This window comes from Parasteatoda tepidariorum, chromosome 2, assembly GCF_043381705.1.
Source record: "Parasteatoda tepidariorum isolate YZ-2023 chromosome 2, CAS_Ptep_4.0, whole genome shotgun sequence".
Lineage (NCBI taxonomy): Eukaryota > Metazoa > Arthropoda > Arachnida > Araneae > Theridiidae > Parasteatoda > Parasteatoda tepidariorum.
Window position 1 is genome coordinate 1,503,825 of NC_092205.1, and position 24,103 is coordinate 1,527,927.

Sequence of the window (24,103 nt, forward strand, 5' to 3'; positions counted from 1 at the left end):
AAGAAACTGATTCAAAGTAGTGCCAAAGTGTCACCAAGTTTCATGATAATATCACCTAATAATTATCAAAAATGAAAACAAAATTTTTCTTTTTCCTAGTACATTATTTGGGAAAAACCCTATATTCATAAATTGTATGATTTAAAATTTTTCTTTATTCTTTTTATAATAATACTTTTTAAAAAACTTAATTTAAAAATTTATACTTCATTTAAAAGTTTAAACCTAATTTAACTATTGATTACTTTTAACTATTTATTGCTCTTAACTATTGTAAATATTCCAGATTTCTGCAAATAAGTTTTCTTTGAATCTAGCATATCTTGTGTTTGATGTTTTTAAAAATGTAATTTAAAAATTGCCTCTAAGAAAAAAAGAAGCTAAATGTCAGTATTAAAACATTAAATTTCAATATTTGTCCTTTTTTTATTTGATTTAGCAATAAAACTTATTGCTATCAGTTTTTTAAGCTTTAAAGTATTTCTTCAACATCTATTTTATATGTTCTGTTCATTCTGCTTCTATTACTCTTTCAACACAACTAATGCTTTGTATAAATTACTGTATTTGTCATGCATTGACTCACTGTGATTGTCACTATTTTTGTTGATTTTTTCCTTCTTTTTAAATTATAAGTTAAAAATTCTTTTGCAGATTTCAGGAAATGGCAAAATGAATCAAAGGTCTTTAAAGGTTGGAGAGACTTTTAAAAAGAAACCACCGCTTAAAAGGCATTTGCCCAGTAAAAGTAATACATCTCTTAAAAAAGGTAAATTATTTATTTAATCTATAATATTAGTTAATTGTATGTTTCGCAAATTATATATTTTTAAAAATAACATATACCTTGCATTCACTTTGATCTTGGTAAAGTTGCTAATCTCTTGTAAAATTAACAGCATTAATGTTTGTATTGCAGTAAGAAAATTAACGGGTTCAGATTTTGATGATCTCTCTGCATGCTCCAGAGACTCTGAAGATGTTGTTTCAAGCGGATGGAAAAAGGATTCAGATCTCAAAGTATGTATTACGTGTCTCCTCATATTCTGTGGATAAAATGTGAATTTGAAAATAACATATGTTGCATATTAAAGTGCATTGAAAAAAGCTAACTCCTTTCAATAATAATTCATTAAACTATTTAAATCTTCATTTATATTTGTATTTAGCATGCAGATTTAAACATTAAATTCAGAACCCTTTTTGTAAATGTTTAATTTTGATATTTAAATTTTAAAATTTAAATTTTGAAATTAATTAAATGATATAGTTGAAGTAAAATGCTTTATTAGTGTAGGCTACAAGCATTTTACACGTTTGTTTAAGGACATAAAATTATGAAGGTAACGTTTTTAAGTAGTACTATGCATTTTCTCACTTGAGTGTGATATAAAATGAGTTTTCTATTGAGTAATTTGTTGCTAAGGTAATAAGGCTTATTAAAATAATTCATACTTTTTTTTAAAGATATTAAAAATCATACACAATTATTGAACGTTTTATGTTATACCTTATTCCAAATTTTGATTACACACACAAATATATATAAATTTCTTAATAATAATAATAATTAAAAAAAGGTTTTAAGATCAGGCAATGTTTCTTTCCTAAACCTATGTTTAAACTTTTAAAAAATAACAAAATCTTAACAATTCTTAAAATTGCCTTAAATGAGAGAATAAAAATGCTAAAAAATGCAAATATCACATTCATTGAGAATAGCATAATACATTGAAGTAACAAATTTAATTTATTATATTGTTACTGAAGATAAAAATTTCCAAAATTATTATATGCATAACAAGGGAACTTCTAAACCATTTTTTTTTTCTGATAACATATTTGTAAAAATGTATATAGAATAGTTCTAAGTCTTTTAATAGTTTTAAAAACTTATGAGAAAAAGCTTTTAGTGATCATTTGGCAGGAAGCAACTGCTACTAAATGTGTGAATAATATGATGGTATAAAATATTACACTCATTTATGATGCAGTAGAGAACCGTTTATCTGGAACGATCGGGACCATTGCAATTCCGGATAACTGATTTTTTCCGGTTTTCTGAATCGCTACAAAATGCCGTTTTTTTAATGTTTATAAAACGAAACTAAAAAATTATTTTGAAATAGTTTTAGAAATAATAAAAAATGATAAATAATAATACACTTAAGTTTAAATAAGGAAAGAAATTATGAAATAAAAATTATATACAGGCTTATATATGTTATTAATGTTATTATTAACATTAATAACATATATAAGCTATTTGTGCTTATGTGAGATTCGTCTACAAACGGCTTTTGATCCGTCCTCTAAATCAGTTCTTTCATCAACTCGATATACCGTACGCTCTAAATAACAAAATAGGCTCAAAATCTTGCAGGAAAAGACATTTTTTTTAATGGAAGAAAAATAATTTCCGGTACCGAATTTCATTCCGGTTATCTGGTTTTCCGGTTTTCTGATAAGAGGTTCTGCAGTGTCATACCCTCCAACTGCTACGGAATTTCCGCAGTTGCTACGGAAATTGGAGGTAAACTACGGAGCTACGGGTGAATAGTAAAATACTGCGGATTAAACGAAAGCGCCTGTCCGATCTATCCGCTCCCGCTGTTGTCGTCTTTCAAGCGTGGTGACGTCACTGATTGCGTATCGCCGAAAATGACGTCATGAGTTGTTAGCCTTGGTCGGGAGAAACCACGTGATTATGAAGGGTTACTCATCGGCGTGGCCATTGTAATCTGCCTGAATGCAGCTGTTCTTTGAGAAACTGCGTTAGTTTTTTGGTTTACACCGTGTGAAGTGAAGTGACTTCAATAAAAAATTTTGAAAACAACTTTGAATTTTACTGCTCCGATGTTAAAAGAATGCTACGTTTTTGTTTGAAATTTTAGATTATTTTTCATCCAGCTTTTATCGCGTTAGTTTTTAAGTTGTGTATTTTATCAAGTATTATTAAATTTTATTGTGATGGATCGTTATTTGAAAAGATCTAATCAGGATCGGGAGGTTTCTAATGATGATGGATTACGAAAGAAGAGGAAGAATAATCAAAAGTTTAGAGAGGAATGTACTAAAAAGTTTCCTTGTTTAGTATCGGGAAAAGAAGGCTTTGCGAAATGCACTATTTGTAATTCGGAATTCTCTATTGTTCACGGTGGACTGGATGATTGTCGCCGACACGTGATCAGTCCTAAACATTGTGCTACTGCAAAAGCACAGGTGCATCAGCAACCTATTAACAATTTTTATTCTTCAAAATTAGAAGAAAATGGTGTGATTAAAGCTGAAGTATTGTTCGTACGGTTTTTAATTGAGCACAATATTTCTCTATCTGCTTCCGATCATTCTGGCGCCTTATTTAAAAAAATGTTCCCAGATTCCGACATTGCAAAAAAGTATGGATGTGGACATACCAAGACCCAGGCAATAACTGTTTCCACTGCTGAGGGGATAAGAGAGAGTACTCTAAGTAAGCTCAGAACCTCATTATTTTCTCTTTCCACTGACGGAAGCAATGACATATCAGATAAAAAGCTATATCCTTTAATTTTTAATTATTATGATGAAGAAAAAGGACAAATCGTATCATCACTGGTTTCTTTATCTGAATCAACTAACAACACTGGTGAGGGAATTTTTCAACTTCTTGATGGAGAGTTTAAAAAATATCTACTGAAGTGGGAGAGTTGCATAGCATTCAGTTCTGATAATGCTAACACAATGGCTGGATGTAATAAAGGTGTTTTGAGCTATATAAAACAGAAGCAACCAAATATAAAATTCATTGGATGCCCTTGTCATTTGGTTCATCTAGCAGCTCAAAAAGCTACAGCATCATTGCCCGTTGATGTGGAGAATTTGGTGATAAAAGTTTTTTACTACCTTGAAAAGAGTAGTAAAAGAAAGTATGAATTTAAAAACTGTCAGATAGAATGTGATGTGAAACTTCACAAGATTTTAAAACATGTTTCAACTCGGTGGTTAAGTTTAGAAAATTCTCTAAAGAGACTAGTTGAGCAGTGGGACCCATTGCTAATTTTTTTTTCACAATCTGATGTTAAAGAGAATGCTACCTCAGAAAAAATAAAAGAGTTACTTAAATCAAACAAAACAAAGATATATTGTGTTTTTGTTACATCGATATTGCCTGTATTCACCAAGGTAAATGTTGCCCTGCAAAAAGAGCAACCTTCTATCCATACTTTGTATGATGATTTAATGAGCTTATATTATGAGCTTCTTGTACGATTTGTTTCGCCTTCTACCATAAGCAAATCCAAGTCTTCTCTGTTACAAGCGAAATTTCAGAAACCTAAGTATCAAAAACCTGATGAGTCTCTTATAATAGGATCAAGTGCTAGATCCATTTTGAGTGATCTGACGCCAGAAGAAACAACTGAGTTCTTTTTGGCAGTGCGAAAGTTTTTTGTCACTGCATGTGAATATATTCTCAAAAAGTTTCCTTTAGAGGATGATTTTCTTAAGCATGCTACTGTGGCAAACATTTTGAATAGGCAGAATGCAAATTTTGCATCTCTTAAGTATTTTTATGATTTGTTTAATTGTGGTATTGACATTGATCAACTTGAGTTAGAATTTGCCTTTTATCAGGCAGACAATTTTCCTTCTGAAATTTTAAATCATACCAGAGTAGATGAGGCATGGCATAAAATTAGCCAGTTAAAGGATAACAATGGAATAAAGAGATATGTGGCTTTGTCAAAAATAATGCTTTCAATTCTGTCAATTCCCCATAGTAATGCTGGATCTGAGAGAATTTTTAGCATGATTCGTAAAAATCAAACTGATAATCGCTCAAGTCTGAGTACCAAAACATTAGAATCAATTCTAATCACTAAATTAAGCATGGGAGTTTGTTACAATGCACAATTTACTGAGGATGAGTTAAAAAGAGCAAAAAATGCTTGTTATTCATCACTGAAAAAGCATAGAGAGGTTTAGATACTGTGTTTCTGTAATTAAGGGTATTTTTAATTAAAATCAGATTTGCTTATAGATTAGATTTCTTAATTAATGCTTTTACTCCTTAATTATAATAGATAATTCAAAGATTTGAAACAATTTAGCTATTGGTTAATGTCTATACAAATTCATTCCTCTTAAAGAACAAAGTTTAATGTGTAAGCTTTAGATGATATAAGTTTTTAAATATTGTTTTCTAATTCTGAAAGTTTTATTAGGAAGAAACTCATTTATATATTCCATTTTTCTTTCAATAAATTGGTATTCAATTGTTTTCTTGATTTAATTGTTTTAAAATTTGGTGTAAAAAGTATTTAATAGGAAACATCTTAGAATCTGACCTTCCTAAATAAAATAAGTGAAAAAAATTTGGTAACAATTGAATGAATGTAGAGAAAAAGTTGTGGAGAGTTCACTTTTTGCATTTTACTGAGATGTTATATTATTTTTCTTTGAAATTTGTATAAATGTACAATAAACTTTCATTTGCAATTTAATAATTTTATATCCTTAGAAAAGTGTACCTTCCTGTATGTGAATTAAAATTGTACTATCTAAATAACATGATTTTTTAAAAGTCAATGGCATTTTAATTTTTTAAAAAATTTCTCAATGTGAAATAACGTTTTACGCTTGTTTCAAAATCTATTTTCTTATATTTATCAACTGCTTTTTGAAATTATAAGTGAATATAATTAAGTATCAATATGAGCATAGCAAATATTGCGGGATGCCGTAAATGTGTGTTGCGTGAGTGCTACTGATGGCTAGGTGGGCAAAGTTGGAGGGTATGCACTTTACAAGTTAGGAACTTTCTAAAGAAAGATTTTCTGAAGAAAGTATCAATTATCAGACGTCAAATTTCTTATAATAAGATAATTCAAGCCATTCATATTAATTTAAGTGATAATAGAAAACCAGATTCTTATTTTCTAAGCAAGTTTAAAGACGTAACTTTTAATACTAGCAATGTTAATAGATATTAATGTATTTTTTATTTTGAATTTTAAAGGATCTTAAGAATTTGCCCGAGTGTAAAGTTGAAATTACAGATAGTCGATTATCTTCATCAGTTGCAATTGATTCTGAGCAAGTGGACGATATGGAAGGATCATTGCAAGGATCGACTGACTTCTCCCCCCTTCAAGCAAGTGAAGTTAAGGATGAAAAAGATACTTCACAATTTGGAAAACAAGATTGGTTCCATGGCGTCAGTCCGAAAAGCTCGGAACATATATCACAAAGGTATTCCTTTAAATGAAGTTTTTCCTTTTTTAAATATTGCTTACAGGGAGAGTAAAATGTGAAGTAAATAATTTGCCATTTATGCTATAATAAAAAGTTTTCCTGGCTTGTGAAGCCTATTGTGTTCTACTAAACTTTGAGATATTTTTTTTTGTAATTCCCTCTTCCCATAATTGTTTGAAACAATATTTTTTTTAATTGCTTATGTTGTGAAAAGCTATTCTTAAAAAATTGTTTTGAAATAATCATTAAAATTATTATGTTCAAAAATGTTACACTAATTTTTTTTTTTTTAAATTACAGGATTGTTTTTGTCAGTTTGTGCTCATTTTTCTAAATTTATCTCATATTCCTTTATTTACATTTTTCTAATAATTAGTTCTGAATACTTTTAGCTCTGAAGAATCAGAATATGAATCAGATAATTGGGACAGTCATTCTGTTAGTACAAATAAAAGTACATCTGATCATCTGCCAAGAACAAAAAGGTAAGAAGAAATTCTTATCGTTATAAGTTGTGTTGATTGTAGTTTCTTTTACTGTTATTTTTACCTGGAAGGAATAATGAGGAACTTTCTGGATTGAGGCTCAATTTGCTAAAAAAAGGGCACTATTCTGGGACTAACCAGCGTGGTGTGCAATTTTTTGTACAGTGCGCTAAAAAAAACAAAAACACCCTGAATAACTTTTGATCTAACAATCAGATTTTCACATTCTAGGACTTAATCTTAATGGCTCGCAGGGGGATGACTTCAAATATGCTAATTAATAAGTGCAAACAATATTTTAAGTTAAATCAGACGCAAAAATGTACTTTCTCTGAATAAACATACAATTTTTTCCACTGATTCAGGTTTCTTATCCTCGGGGGGGGGGGGGGAAANNGGGGGGGGGGGGGAGAGATAGCTGCAATCTAGGAAATATGGTACTAGTAGTTTGGCCAGGAGAGCCCTTTCAAAGTTTGTACAGCTTAATGTTAATTTTTGCGTATTTCGTTATGTCTCAAGAACTTTTTAAGCGAATTGAAACATTTTTACTCACTTAAATTTTAAGAAACACTTGATGTATTAATGATAACACTGTCTGTACATTTTCAGTTAAGATACAGAAAACACTTTCTAAAATTATAAAGTTCGTTTATCCAAGGATAATTCCATGCAAAAAATAGCATTAAGTAAATATTTATTGTTATTTTATTTACAAATGGTCGAAAATTTTTTAAATTGTAAGGTATTCAATTTTTTATCATTTTGAAAATTGTAATTTTATATGGCAAAATACAAAACTTGAGTGAAATTGGTTGCATTGTTCCTGAGTAATTGAATTTCAAAAAGTCAGATACTTAAATTTCTCAGGTACCATTTGACTGATTTTGCGCAAATTTTGTATTTTGGGATATAAAAATACATTCGTTAAAATGATGCAAAAAATTGTATATCTTATAATTCAAACTTTTTTCGATCATTCTTAAATAAAATAATGAAAAATAATAAATATTTACTGAAAGCTATTTTTTGCATGGAATTATGTTTGAATAAATGAATATAATGTATGTAATTTTATAATGTATGTAATTTTATAATTGTGAGTAAAAAAATTTCAATTTGGTTAAAAAGTTTTTGAGATACAGCAAAATACACAAAAAGTAAAATTAGTATTAAAGGGTTCAAACTTAGGAGCGCTCTACTGACCAAACTACTGGGACCCTATTTCCCAGATTGGGGCTACCCTCTATATTCCGGGGGTCAGAAATTTGAATCCGTCGTAAAAATCGTATGTTAATGTTTATTCAGATAAAGTTCGGTTTTGTGTCTGATTTCATAACATATCATCTGCACTTATTAATTAGCATATTTGAGGTCATCTGCTTGAGCCATTAGATTGAATCTTAGAACATGAAAATCAGATCAAAATTAATCAGAAAGGTTTGTATTTTTTCTTTCCTGCACTGTAGTATCATATCTACACAAAAATGCCTTTTTTGAGATGCATATCCAATTAATCTTCTAATGTCTATGATGCCTTCTTTGGGGTTTCTACCCTTCGATATAGAGCTGTATGTTGTAAGTTGCAAATATCATTTTACATATTTCATATCGTATCTCATTGTTCAAAACATCTTAATGTTAGTCATCTTTATTTGGTTCAAAAACATTGTTTTCACACAAATTTATAATTTAAATTATACTATGTTGCTATTAATGCAAAACTATTTATGTAAATTTCTGTTTTGTTATTGTATCATGCCTAAAATTTTTTGCTTTGTTTTGATGTTCATTTTAAAACATTTATTTAACAGTTCTGGTTTATTAGAATTAAAAATTATATTGATGACAGATAAGAATTAGATTGAAGAATTAGGTGTGGCAAAATTATTACATAAATAATTTTTTGATAGGGTGAAAACAAAAAAAAATACTCAAATATTATTTAGTGTATGCATACATCATTGTTTTGAATAACGCTAAAGAATATTGCCAATAAATATTTAAACAATTGCATCATGCAATATAACTATGGAAATCCGTGATTGTGTCACTCACAAGCAGACAAATGAAATCAAAAGTTACTATGAATAACTCATTAATAAGCCCGAAAATAGTTGATGACAGAAATTACATGAAGTTTAATTGATAGTCATTAGTAAAATTGCTGGTTTGTCAATCCAGTTTTACAATTATAAACAAATGTTTAGTAAAATCGAGTGAGGTTGACTGAGAGCAAATTGCATGAACAACTCATAACATAAAATGTAATGATATAAATAGCCTAGAGAAAACTGAATGACGAACAAATACCCAAATGTTAAATTCGCTGATTCTAAAAAATGAAACTGATTAGGCAATAAACAAATTGTACTCACCAAAAGTGTTGAAAAGTGAAATAGGCAGCATATGAACATACTTAAAGCGCACACTTTATTTTTCTGGCACAAATTGAATACAAACATGCTGTTTTTAGCAGCAATTATCAAAAACATTAAAAATACACACAATAACGTCAGTTTGAATTAATCTTTTCAATGGGGGACATCTTACAATTTGAAATTTAGCATGATAAAATTCAAAATTATGTAAATTTAACATGATAAAATTATTGAAGATTTATAAAAAAAAAAGGGAATAAATTGAATTTCAGATTAAGAAGAGACGTTATAAAGAAATTTAGAAACCAAAAGACCAAAGTTAGAAACCAAAAATAAAACTTAAGCAAAATAAAAATTTTGGGCGATGTTGGTATATTTCAGGTTATCATCTATATAAACGGAACTGGCTTTTGGTAGTAAAATTTTTAATACCGATTCATTGAATTAAGTCAAAAATATATTCTATATGAAGTATCCAATGTATTATATAAATTCAATGAAGAGTATATATTTAAAAAAAAATCATTAAGTATATAATTTGTATCAAGTATTGTATATCTGCTTTGAGGTGAATATTCAAAACCAAAAAATTTCATATTGTTATACATATAATGTTAGACCTTTATTTTTTTCATTTGTTATTTCTTTTATGACTTTTTATTTTACGTAAGTTTCTTTCTTTAGGAAAGAAAGAGAATCTGCTGAATATAAAGCTTGGAAAAAAGCAATCCATATAGTATTAAGAGAAGCTTCTTGTCATAAGTAATTGCTTCACATATTTTCAAACTTATACATTTTTATTTCTATTTTTTCATAAATATAGTTTAGATGTATAAAATTAAACCACTGAACACTAATTAACTGATTTGTACACTTTAGTCCAATGTTTTTAGTCTAATAATCAAGAAACTATTTCTTTTTACATAGAATATGGAGTAAGGCTGCCTTTTTTTAACAATAGTAATTATTTTAAATTAAATAAAAAAATCATCAAAACTTTCAAGTGTTAGAAAAATTGTTTTATATGATAAGTAAAAGACTATGTAAAAATTGAGAAACGTATAGTAGGCTTGGGCATGCTCCTCTGGTTACAAGCTATATTTTTCCTAAGTCCACCTTTGCACTGACTCTAAATGAAGAAGGTATTTCAGAAGAACAAAGATAAACTTTCAATTCCTAACCAAAATTCCTCAGAATGAAAGAAACAATTGAAAAAACGTGTTTCTTTAAACATTCTATTCAGCAACTGCATTTGTTCCAAATACTAAATTTTCATCTTAGGGCTTCTGGACTGATCGTTAAGACACAGTTCCCAGCAGACCACCGAAGTTAAGCATCACTGGCTGCGGTCAGTGTGCTGGTGGGTGACCACTTGGATTAGTCTGTGTAGGGACCCTGGGTGTGCAGTATGGGTCCTCGTTAAAACTGCGCTACCGTAAAGTGCTAGACTTCACTTGCAGGTTGTCAGTCTATCAAATCGGGGGTGCCATCCCCCCTGCAGAGGATCAAAATTGTGATGGCATGTCTTTGGATCATCCTCAGGGATGTTTCCCTGACATCCAATAGCCCATTGTGCAGCTCTAGTGTGACGTAAATGACCTACAACAACCATCTTAAGACCAATTTGTTGTAGTAGAAAGCTAGGCTCGGTTCTCTGGTTATATTTATCCATGGACTCCAAAAGATAGCTTCAGATGGTATTTAAAAGGTACCAGACAGGAACAAAGATAAACTAATTTATTTAACATACTACTATATAACAAAGGTAAATTATTTTATTTAACATATATTTCAAACTATGAACTTAGCTTAGCTACTTAAAACATGTAATGAAATACATTCTGCGATTTTAAGAAAATAAGATTGCAAATTGCACAGCTCGCGTAACATCTGTCGAAGTATCTCCCAAGCTTCTTTAGGAATTCTGATACGAGCCATCCAAAGGAGTCCAAGAAGTTTGCACTTCGGACAAGTGAGATCCTATCTATCAACGTACTGTGTAGCTACTAATGTGCTAAAATAATTTATATATTTAAGTTTTTTTTAAAAATTTTATTATATATTATTTAATTTTTTTACATTATTAAATATCTAATATCTGACATCATAAATTTTTTATCCATAATATTGGGTTGTATAATTTAGTAATAAGTTTTTTTTTAAAAATGTTTTTCATCCTTATTCTTGGTATTTATATTGCTTCCAAAATAAATTATGTTTTATATTTTTAACATAATGTATAACATATTTAAAATTTTGCATAATGTTTATTTCATGTTCTATAGTGTTAATTTCATTCTTTATGAAAAATAACTACAGTGTAATGTCCCATATCCGGACGTCCCTTTCCCGGAAGGGTCGATTTCCGGGACACTTTTTAACAATCGAAATAAACAAACATCTCTCCATCTTCCCCTTTCCTTAAAAAAATAAAAGATCTTTTGACACATTTTCTCTTTTTCTAGATTGCACTGAACCTCTGATTTATGCATCGAACCCATAAGTCACCAGAAAGGGGAAGTGAAGATCTACCAAGATCACTGAGTGACGCTCCTCCCTTGGAATGTAGGAAAAAGAGGGAAATTTGTTTTCAAAAGACCGCAACTGAGTCCCCTCCCCCCCCCTCCTTTCCCATGCAGGTGTCTAGTTAAAGAGGCATTTCCTGGAACCTTTTTATTGAAAGAAGAAATACTGTGGAAAAGGGTAAACAGGGCAAGCGTTAAGGTGGAGGGGGAGTCAAAATGGAAAATTTGAATAGGTCTAAAAGGATATACGTCCTTGAGAAACAAAACATTCGTTCTTCCCCATACCATGTAATATTTAGGAGGCGGGGGGAAAAAGGGGGTAACATTCTTTCTTTAGCAGATTCTTTCAGTCATAGAAGAAAAAATAAAGAGAACCCGATCAGCGTGCCCCGCCTTTATGCTTGATTGATAGCCAATGATTGGAGAGAAAACAATAATTTGTTACTTCCCCACCCTCAACTTAAATGATCTCCTCTTTACACTTATTTTCTTTCACAAATAAGGAGGAAATGAATTTTTCTCCTCCACCTACCCACCTTAATGAATGACGGGAATTTCCCTTTCTTGCTTGAATCATTCTAGTTAAAAATGGCGGATTATTATTTTCATATGTCAATATTTTTTTTGTTTTCCATATTTTAAGCAATATTTTTTTTTTTAATATTTCATATTTTATTGATTAGATATTCTAATATTAGAACATTATTCCCTTTAAAAATAATGATTATTTATTTTTTGTTTCTTAGATTTAGATCGTTTATTAAATCATTTTAAGCTTTGTTTACCTTGGGGGTCTATTATACGGAAAAATCTATTATACGGACTTCTGGAAGTCCCACCGATTCCGGATACGCGACTTTACACTGTATTATAATTTAAAAACTTATTTCATCACCATTATCTTTTTTTATATCATTGTCTTCTTAAACCTATTTCTTTAAACACATTCAGACACTCAAAAATACAAGGATTTAAAAATGACAGTTTCTATTCTGAAACTATGTCCTTTTATAGAGTCAAGTTTTCCAGCTTTGTGCATTATTTGAGATTTTATATATTCTATTTTTCTTTATTTTATTAGCATCTGATATTAAGAGAATGAATATTCAAACTTAATTAAAGTGCCGCTGTATCCAAGTTAATAATCTCTACTATTCATATGTGTTTAAGAGAAATTTTTTTCATCTAGGTATGCAAATGTTTTTCTTCAAAAAGTAACAAATGATGTTGCTCCTGGATATTCAAGTATTGTTTACAGGTATATTTTTTACTTTGTGTTTTCTACAATAAAATTTGATTTGATATGTATGCAGGATATCCGCGCACCTGGAAAGTCATAATTTTCAGTATTGAACAAAATTTGTCATGAAATGTCATGATTTTTACCATTTTTTTAAAAAAATCATAGAAAGTCATGTATTTAGGCCTCCGAAAAATCTAATTTTTAAAATGAAATCCCCCCCCCCCAATTTCATCCTATTCCAATATATCTGAATTCCTAACAAAAATCACCACTCCCTCATATTTTATTAGAATATAAAATGATTTTATCATGTTCTTTAAAAATTATGGTGTTCTTTCAAAAAGTGAAAGAAAAAACATAATTTCTAGAGCGAATTATCTTTTAAACTTCTGTGATTTAACAATTTTTATTATTTTTTTTAAATTTTATCAACTTAAAATTCTAGTTTAAGCAAACCAGTCATAGGTGAGTTTCTTTTATTCGGAAAATGAGAACAGAAAAATCAGGAATATTTCTTTCCTTTCTGATGAACAAGAAAAGAATTCTGCAAAAAAAAAAAAGGGAAAAAAATTATTTGCTTTCATATTTTTTTCAGCTATTTTATTGTGTTAACTCTTTCTTAACTGTTTTTTAATTTTAAAATCTATAAATATGAAGATACAGAGTATAACAGTTTTGGTTATACCTATCATTTCAATTATTGTTATTATAATGCTTTTTTAAATTTATTGTTGCGTTTTTGTCTACTTCGTTAAGTCATGAAAAATTCTTGGAATTAATCATGGAAAATCATGAATTTAAAAATCTAAAATGTAGCAGATACCTTGTGTATGAATTCATGGGCCAAACTTTGAGGGGAAATAGAGTACTTCATAAAGATTTGCGTAATTGGAAGTGTCTCCAAATTATGGAATCATGCATAGTTAAACTGTTACTATGTTTTCTTGTGATTATTGAAATAGTAATTTTATACTACAATTAGGTGACTTTTTTTAAAATACAATTTTCAACCCTTATAATGCATCGTCTTAAAGTTTTGCCCATTAATTCCATTCCATATTAGGTGAGTTTTTTTATAACTATGTGGGGGGATATTAAAACTGAATAATATTTTTTGAAATGTTTAGACCTATGGACTTGTCTTTGATTAAGAAGAACATTGATAATGGTACGATACGAACAACAGATGAATTCCACCGTGATATGCTTCTGATGTTCCAAAATGCTATTATGTACAATAGTTCTGATCACGATGTTTATAAGATGGCTGTAGAAATGCAGTCAGATGTTATAGACCAAATAAAGGTATCCTCTTTTTAATATTTCCAACTAATTATAATTTTCATAGAATTGACAATTTTTGATGAAACTTTATACTAATCTGTAAAAGTTATACTTATTCCGGCTTATGTTTCTAAAATAAAATTTTTGTTATACCATTTTGCCCAGCGTTATTTATTCATAAGCCATTTATTCCAACTCAATAAATGCTGGAGTAAGCATGATACAGTAGAGAATTATTTATCCGGTATCCAGATAACCGGAAAACCAGAAAAAATTTTGCTTGGTTTTCCCGCCATTTTAAACTAGAACGATTATGAAAAAAAGCTGAAATTGGACTCATCTTTGAAGTTAAGTAGAGGAAAATGTGAGAAAGGGGAGAACTTTTTTCCCCGTTTACCCAGAGAATCATTTCTTTCGTGACCTTGAAGATCTTTAGATCAAGAGGAGGCAGGGAAGGGACAAATGTTTATTTTCTCCTTTAAGCTGTCAATCAAACTCAAAGGAGTGGCATGCTGATTTTGTTTTCTCTTTGATTTACAAGGGGGTGAGGAAAATGTATTGAACATGCATATCAGTGAACAGAAGATGAAAGAGAAAAATATATTTATATATTTGACATCGCTTAATAAAAATAAAATCTTTTTCTTTTGAATTCTTGATGTGGAATCACATCTGCTTTAATTAAAAATCTTCTTTTCACGATAAATTTCACACTCAATAAATTCTTTCTATTCATAAATTTTATCATTAGATTTTTTTTTATTCCGTTGATCTTGTCTTGTTCCGGGTTTTAATATTTATGCTAGTGCCTTTTTTAACTATCTTTCAGTTCTATAATTTTCAAGTGTTGTTTTAATTTAGATTAATATTACGTTATTTAATCAATGGTTTTGTTTATATTAGTTAATTTATGAATTGTAATTATTTTAAAAAAATAAGTATGAGAATTTTGTATTTTTTAAACTTGTTTTTCTTGTCTAAACTTGCACATTTTTTTATTCTTTTAAATGTTATTTTTCTACCATAATTTTTTTCTTCCACTTTTTCCTTGTAATTCGGGTTTGATAAAACATTGATTAACGACACCTTTTGGTCAGTCCAATAAACCGGGAAATTCAGACCTCCGGGATAGTGATGGTCCGGGAGCATCCCGGATAATTGGTTCTCTACTGTATCAGTAAAATTTTAGGGAATTCAGGGATTTTTTTTTTCAAGAAGACTTTGAAATTGTGCCTCTTGTGAACAAACACCCATCTAAGTAAGAGGCTATTAAGATTTTATTATTTGATCTGAGGCAGAATATTTGTATTTTTATCAGTTTTTTTTTTTTAAAAAAAGTTTTAACTGTTGATAAGCTATAAGTTTTTTTTTTTTTTTTTTTGTAAAAAATATTAATTTCATATAATTTATTTTCTAAGTTTATAAATTCAACAATAATCTTTCTTTCTTTTATCAATAAAAAAATTTTTTTTCATCAATAAACTAGTGATTGAAGCTGAACTTTTTTTAAAATTTCAAAACTATATGTAAAAATTTTTAAGTCTTATTTTAAATAATTATTAACTCTCAAAAACTATGTTTTTTTACTTTGAATACATTACCTTGTTGAAATACTCTAACATTTAGATAGTTAGTTCAGTTACGTTAGCGTTTTAAAAGGCTAAAACTGAAAGACTCTTCGTTCATTTGATTCTAAAGAAATCTTTTAGCCTCCACTACCAAAGGCAAAAATGCATTCTTGGTTAAATATTTTTAGGGGGGGGGGCTTCTTCATGAATCCACTTATTTTAAACACAACATTCTTACTATTAATAAAATGCTGCTGTAGAAATTCTTAAAACAGCTTGATAAATTTAGTTTTGTGCATAAACTTTTTCGTGTCATTAAAAACTACCCTTAATATTCAAACTTTTTAGCACATGATTATAAATCTTATTTTGATATTTTCTTTACTTATGTCAAAAAAATTGGCATTTTAAAAAGAAATGCTCTTACATTTTATTCAAATTTAGTTTATTACATGAATTACCTAAAGTTGACTGATTTCTTAATCTATTTTTATGTCATTAGGCCTTCCTCACTACACAATACAATGATGTACAAAATGAGCCTACTTCATCCTTAAGGGCTGCAAGAATAAGTAAGCTACAAAAAGGGGGTGGAAAGCAGCCGTCAGCCACAAGGTAGAACATTTTTCAATGGTTGTTTCACACTGTTTAGATATTTTTAAAATTATGCATTTATTTCATTTAAATATTCAAGTGCTGTGATGCTTGAGATTTCAAAAGTTACTTTCCATGACAGCCATGAGTTCACTATTCACTTTATCTTGAACATTCAGCAAAACATTAATAACATTGGCTACAAGCATATTACTTTCTTAGCTTTCTGAATTCATGCACTTTTATCAGTCATATGTAATATATATCCTTTATTAGTTGGACATAAAGTATCTGTGTCAAATAATACCTTTCTTTTTAATAATTTATTTTGTGGTTTTGCATATATATTTTTTGTTCAGTCTGTATTACTAGTTATTAGTTTGGAAATGGTTCATGCAGCAACTTTCTTCAATGTGCACATACAATGTGACCTTTATGCTATTTATACCATAGAAAATATATATATTATTACATTCATATTAGTGAAACATTTATTTCATTTTAGTTCTTCTAAAGCAAAGGATGAAGCAGAGCGCGATTGAGAAGTGCTTTGATTTCTAAAAATTAGTGGAACGAGACTCACAGTTCATTCCAAATTTGTATATTTTTTACCTTTAGAAAAAAAAGTGCAAATATTACAATTATTGCTTGTAATAGCTGAATAAATTTGCATTGTATATAGTGTAAAGATTTGTTCTTACATCTCTCGTTTTTTTCAAAGTGTCACATTTATTCTTAACTAATTACCAATCGTCAACTGTACAGCATTTTCCTGTTTTAATATAAGTTTCATGACCCCATTTTATTTTTCATTTATGTATACATATGAATATTTTATGCAATATTTAATAAGTAATTTATCATTTAATTGTAAAATTTTGCATTTTTAATATCAATAAAAAAAGTCACACTATGCAAAAGTATTGAACTTTGGTGACTGCAAAATGTAAACAGCTTATCTGTTCAGTCATCATCAGTAAATATGACAAGTAATATGGAGATTTTTTTAGTCATTAAATTTTAACAATAAAATACAAAGAGCATATAAATGGTAGAATTAAGGTAATAATAGCATTTTTCACATCAAAATCTTGTTGATTACATTGGTGCTCCAAATTGAAGTAGTTGTCTTAAATTGTGCCAAAAAGGATATTTTCCTCTGTGTATCGCCGAGTCACAATTTTGGGGCAACCAAGCTACTTACCATGTGGGGGGTTGCTTTGGATTCACTGGGAGGCATTCTTGCCCTCTCATGTGCAACTCTACTTCATTTTGCAAGATATTCTCAATTTCAGGCTTCATTTTCTTCCTCTGAAATGGAACTGAAACTTCTCTTGAATTTTCAGGGACTAGCTAAACATTGCCAAATTTTAATAGCAAAAGAAAATTGTATTTCTCTTGTTAATTTCATCGTTATTGAAGTGCCATCGTCAATGGCATGCAAATAACCTTCTTGTGCTATTCTATTTATAGATTAGTACCATGATCTTTGAATTAACTTGAGGACCATTCACTAAGTACATATTTTCATGTTGATCCTCAGAGCAGTCAAGAATCACAAAGCTTCATTTAATAAAGATAGGAATTGAGTTTCTTAAATGCAAATTTTTAATCTGAGAGACCATCCACTAATTGCATATTATTTTTAAACATTTATTTTACTTTATTACTTTTTGCATTTTATTATTGTATTATTACTTTCAAAATTTTCAATGCTCTTAATTTGTTTTAGGAAAAAACTTAATAATATTTAAAGGCAAGATTTTCAATGTTTTAAATGCAGCAAAAAATCTTATGTTTTTTAGATTTGTCATTCAAAAATACTTTAATTGATCTCTTAATGATTTGATTTAAAACAATTGATAAAATTTTTTTTAATTATCACAGATTTGTTAAATATTATGAGTGCAGGGACAATATAATAATTTACTTAAGACAAATTTTTTTAAGCTTCATTTAAAAATTATTTAATTTTTTTAATATTTCATTAAAAAATACTGTACTAGGTAACAAATTTTAATAAAAATTTATAAGGGGCCATTCACTAATTTGCAATTGTAATATAAATTTATTAAAAAGTTTTCTTAATTTGCTTAATTCTTTACATATTTTCATAAATTCGGTATGATCAATATTAATCTTTCGTTGAATATACTATTACAGGGTGGCCACGCAAATCAGATTTCAAATTTCCCTGATTTTTCCAGATAAAAATCTTAAAATTTCCAGGTTTTTGTTTCTTTTTTCTTATAAAGTGTAGGATGTGTGCAAGAAAAGTGTCTATATTATAAAATATTTTATTCAAAATGTTATTTTTTCAATGTATCATCTTGAAAAAAATTATTTATTTTGACAATTTCGCAAGATTTTTTATTTATTTTTTAATGTTTTAATACAAAATTTGGAATCAAAAATCATATATTGACCAACAAAAGAGTAAAATTAAATATTTATATATACAGTAGAGTCCCGATTATCCGAGCCCCGGTTATCCGAGTTTCCGCTTTAACCGAGCTATCAAATATTTCAAGGATTTTTTTGTTCCAGTTTATTTTTAAAAAAATCGCTGAAAAAAAAATCGGAATTTTATCTTCCAAACACTCAGAAAAACAAAATCCAACAACTTGGTCTGATGAAATTATCGTTAATATCGTCGATAATGATAATGAATCTAGCGAAGATGACGAAGACAGTGATTATTAAAATCAACATATAAAAATCTCTCATACAGATGGACTAAAAGCTATCGAATGTACTATTGAATATATAGAACAACAAAAAGAAGCGACACCAGCCTTCCTGTTATTCCTAAAAAGGGCGAAACATTACTACAGAAAAGCGCCAAAGTTACGTAGAACGAAAAACGATTAAGGACTTTTTTTAAGTAAAAAACTATTTAATTCTCGTAAAGTATGCTTTTTAAATGTTTTTAGGTAAGCTTTTTAATTATAATATGAATTGTATGTGGTATACTCGTATACATTTCGTATTTCTTAAATATATTACATATATACCTTCTCTTTTTCTTTCCGTTTTTAAACTCTTCGCTTTAACCGAGTTTTNAATCAAAAATTACATATTGACCAACAAAACAGTAAAATTAAATATTAATATATAGTTAGTTCTTAAAAACCCTTTTTTTTTAAAATTAAAATATGTTATAAACGGTTAAAATGAAATTGAAAAAATTATCTTTAATGCAAAAATTGTAACAATTTGTCGACAAGCATTGCTGTTAGCGATTGCAAAAAAAATGTTGTGATTGGTTGGTTTGCTGAGAAAAAATAATTCACAGATTTCTTTGAATGGGAGAACAAAAGCTTTCAGAAAAATAGTGCAATATAAAATCTATTATTATTGAATTAAAACCAACTAATTTTTGGAGAATTCTATAAAGTTAAAAATACAAAAACACTTAGTTAAAATAGAAAAAAATTACCACCAAAGCATCGGAACAAACTTGAGCCATAAATGGATTCAGCCCAAGGACAGAATTTAAAAACAAAAGCTAATATCCTAATCCCTTCTTCCACCTCCACCACAACCTTTTCTAAATTGCACAGTCCCATAGCAGTCAAAGGTTTCTACATTCGTTTAGCAACTGTGAGAGAATTTTATGTGGCATTCTAGTTTAACAGAGCTGTAATGGAGCAAATTTTGATGCAAGCAAAGTTCATTGAGTTGATGACATTTCAACTGTTTGGCGATACATTTCCGTTTAAAAAAAGTGGGTATAATGGATGAAATAATTTAAGTTAAGAAAACTAATAAATAATTTAAAATAGTAAAATTAAAAAATTATCAAAGAAAAATTTCCAGCTTTTCTTTAAAATTCCCTGATTTTTCCAGGTTTTTATGCAAAATTTCCCTGATATTTCCAGTATAAAAAAAATTCCCTGATAATTCCAGGTTTTCAAGGTTCTCCAGGTGGGTGGCCACCCTGTATTACAAATAACATTTATTTAAATTTTAAGAAAAATACACTCAATAACCTTAAAAAATAGTTAAATTAGAGTTTTGAATTACCTTTTACAGAATTAAATAAAGTAATTTTTAATTTAAAAAATAGTATGCGCCACTCAATACTGAATTTATTTAAATTGCCAATAGCTCTTTTTTTAAAGAAATATTTCGGCTATATTAAATAAATTTTTAGGTCTTTTCCAAACTGACACACCATTGATTCACTTGCTGTTTAATGAAATGTTGTCTCTAGTTAAAGCATTGTTAGGACGTTTTTTGAAGCTAGATACCACAAAGGCGATGACATCCTTATCTTCTTCAGAAAAAAAATCTATGTATTTAGGTGCCAGGTCTTTTTACTTGGCCTGCGCAAAAAAGTTATTAAAAGCATTGCCTCTTGAGAATAGCATGTGAGCCCAAGTCAAAATTCCGGAAATTTTTTTTTAGTTAAAAAAAAGTTTAAATTAAAAAAATTTAAAGAAGGTTTTTTTCCTTTTTCTCAATATTTCTTAGTTTACTTAAATATATTTAAAATTTCACACATACCTATGATGACCTGGAGAAGTAATTAAAATTTATAAATATGTCTTTCTTTCTTGAGTTTATGATTATAACAACTATTTACTGATAAAAAATGAATATTAATTATGAATATAAGCTTATAAAGTATCTGGCTCTCCCTTACAAACAAATAAAAAAAACTGTGTTTTTAAGTTCCACCTTTGAAAATTTGATTACCGGAAAATTCTGTGATCAATGATTTTTTTAAACGTCTGGAACTTTGATCTCCGGAAACTTCCGGATCACTGTTAGCGAAAAATCCGGAACTTTTCGGGAGCACAATCAGCCCTGAAACAGGTTACTGTACCATCTTAAAGTTTTGCATCCTGTAATGAGAATGGAATACACTTCTATTAAGTCAATAAGATATCTGGCAACAGTAACCCCATCCATTATAAAACCTGAAGAGGCATCTTTGTTGCTAGATGAATGGACAAGGTTACATGGGGGAACCAGAAGGTTATTCTTCTGACTCAAAGGAGCACCACTGATTGAAAGATGCTGAAATTGATTTGCTTCTCAGGATCTCTTAGTCACAGCTGAAAAAAATGGTTAAATAATAAAGGCACGTCGATTATAGATGGGTTAAATAATAAAGACACGTCGATTATAGAAAGCGGAAAAATCCTCTTATCTGAGGCTAAGTCGAGGATAGCAGAATATTTAACAGCACTGGAAGATACCAAAAAATTTTTTTTTATTTGTTTATGCAGGGACCTTCAAAAATATGTAAAAAATAAGATATGTTATTAATGAGCAAAATTAAAAATTCTTGTTATTAAATATGCTCCAAGTCTTTGTTTTGCTGCTCCAAACCCATGTTTTGCCACTTGCACTACTGTGATTACCGAGAACAGGAAAATAAAGTATGTTTGTGAAATTAAACAATTCTAAACAACATTCTAGCAAATTTTATTGCAAAATCAATAATATTTTTAAAAGATAACCAATGCACATCACTATGGCAAGATAACATTTTCTGTTATATACACGTACATAAGGAATGATCAACATTCGTTATGAGTTTTAATATATATATTTCCATTTTTACAAGCCACACTTAGAAAAACTGCACTTTCAACAATCATGTATACAGACATACACACAAATATTTTATATATAATGTTAAAGGAAAATAAATACAAATTAAGTGACTATTGCAATTTTGTATTGAAAAAAATAGAACCATTGCAAAGTTAGCAATGAAAAAAAAAAAAGAGTTACAATTTATGTTAAATATCAGATCAAAAAGCTAATGTGAGAAATAACTAAAAGAAAGAAAAAAAATTACCTAAGTAATAGATCATGGCACTAATTTGTGACATTATTCAAAATAACTATAACAAAGCTAGAACAAAACAGAACAATTCAAACATAACAATATTTCTATAATATATATATTTGCTTTGGCAAGGTATTTCATCTTTGCAACTTATACAATCGTACATAACTTAAAAAATTAACAAAAACTAGAGTAACATAGAAAACTTATTTTAATAGTAATAAAACATGAATTGAAAAGTATTGCGAAGTCGGTTAAGCGATATTAATATATGTTTAAAAAAGGAAATTAAAAAAAAACGCAAAAAGGTAGGCAAAGGACAAAATATATAAATTTTAAAGAGCTGCAAATTCAAGTCTTATCCTTTTATCTCGAAACATTTGTTAAAAAATCATTTTATAAAATATTTTCTCACTTAGAAATTCAGAAATATTTTTTATGACATTTTGTTTTTAATTACTAAACATTAAACAAATTTATATAAAAATTTTCTCAAATAGAAATGATCACTTGAAAACTAGGGTAGGTTTCATATTTTACAATTATTATATTGGTTATAAATGAATAATACTAATAAAAATCCTAAGACCGAAAAATTAAAATTTCATTCATAAAGCACACACATTTTAAAGGTAGAATAAACAATATGCTTAAATAGTTTATGTGTATCTGATAGGAAAAAATGAAAAATGTTACAAAACTTTTAGATGAAAATTGGCAAACAACAAATTTTATACTTTTTGAGGAAAATAAACGATATGTTGAATTGTTTTTCTCTCCAGAATTTTAATTGAATTTGAATTATTATAAATCAAAATGATTTTACACGCTTAAAAATGGAGTACTGTATAAAAGCATTCACAAAACTACTTTTGAAGGTAAGTTTTGTGTCAGCTTCAAGAAAATTGCACATTGAGCAATAGACAATGAAAAAAAGTATTTTTTTTTGCTATAATTACCATTGAAAATAATCACAAATCAATTAGCAAATGGAGTATATTTGGACAAAGGAAAAACTGACCCTAAAGAATAGTACATGCAAAATTCATTTTTCAAGATGATAAAATTAGGACAAAAATTAATATACTGAAAGCTTTGCTATCACAAATTTTTGTTAATAATACGAGAACTTTAAAGCTGCTATTTTCTCCAAACATAACAAGACAAATGCGATTAAAGTATAGCGTAGCATAAAAATGAGCATAGCATTGCAAAGCCCACAAAAATGATAAAGAAAATAAATCTTATAACTGTGAACTTATAAATTTTAATGATCATTAGAATAACTAAAGTAGAAAGTTTTTCTAATTGTGTCTAAGCTGTTTTGCGTGGAAAGTGGCATCTTAAATTAGCCTTGAATGGCTAGGGGCAATTATTTGATTACATTGAGAAATACAGAAGTATTCTCTCAATTTAAAAACTAATTTATAGTTAAAAGTTTGAGTAATTATAAATGTATTTTAACATTTTTGATTGAAATTCTATCAATACAATATATAATAGTCGAAATTAAACTGGTATTTAAAATAAATTAAAATAACAGCCTATCAGTTAAAAACAAAAGTTTTACTTTATTATACAGATTAGTCTTATTTACATGCATTAAAAGTACGAAGAAAATTGCTCCAAAAACATTTATGAAATTAAAACGTTAAAATAGAAACTGGTTTGATCTTTATAAAATTCTTAGTTTTCAGGGATAAAATATATTTTGTTTTATGCTCAAGAAACAAATTTTAGCTAAAACAACTATATTTAAATAATAAGAGTTGATGAATAAATTTTTGTATAAAAAAAATTTAGTGGTTGAATTTTCAATGTACAACAACTGAATACATGTCTCAAACTTTTAAAAAACAAATATTATATCTTAATTACATTTTATTTATGAAAGATTTTCTCAAAAGAGAAGGAAAAATATTTATCAACATAAATGATTTGATAAAACTAAAAAAGAATAAAGCAATGGGAAATCTAGGGAAACTA

At 28.4% G+C, this 24,103-nt stretch overlaps 1 protein-coding gene across 2 annotated transcripts in view; it reads left to right on the plus strand.

Annotated features, from left to right (window-relative positions):
• LOC107451879 (bromodomain-containing protein 8) overlaps positions 1-16,999 on the plus strand; it is a 67,747-nt gene extending 50,748 nt beyond the window's left edge. For both annotated transcript variants that reach the window (XM_043050110.2, XM_043050109.2), the window contains 9 exons: positions 655-769; positions 920-1,020; positions 5,999-6,231; positions 6,627-6,719; positions 9,782-9,859; positions 12,812-12,880; positions 13,993-14,170; positions 16,220-16,332; positions 16,817-16,999. In XM_043050110.2, the coding sequence (XP_042906044.1) occupies positions 655-769; positions 920-1,020; positions 5,999-6,231; positions 6,627-6,719; positions 9,782-9,859; positions 12,812-12,880; positions 13,993-14,170; positions 16,220-16,332; positions 16,817-16,853 (1,017 nt within the window). In that variant the 3' untranslated portion in view covers positions 16,854-16,999. The remainder of the gene's footprint in view (positions 1-654; positions 770-919; positions 1,021-5,998; positions 6,232-6,626; positions 6,720-9,781; positions 9,860-12,811; positions 12,881-13,992; positions 14,171-16,219; positions 16,333-16,816) is intronic.
• Positions 17,000-24,103: the final 7,104 nt, after the last annotated feature.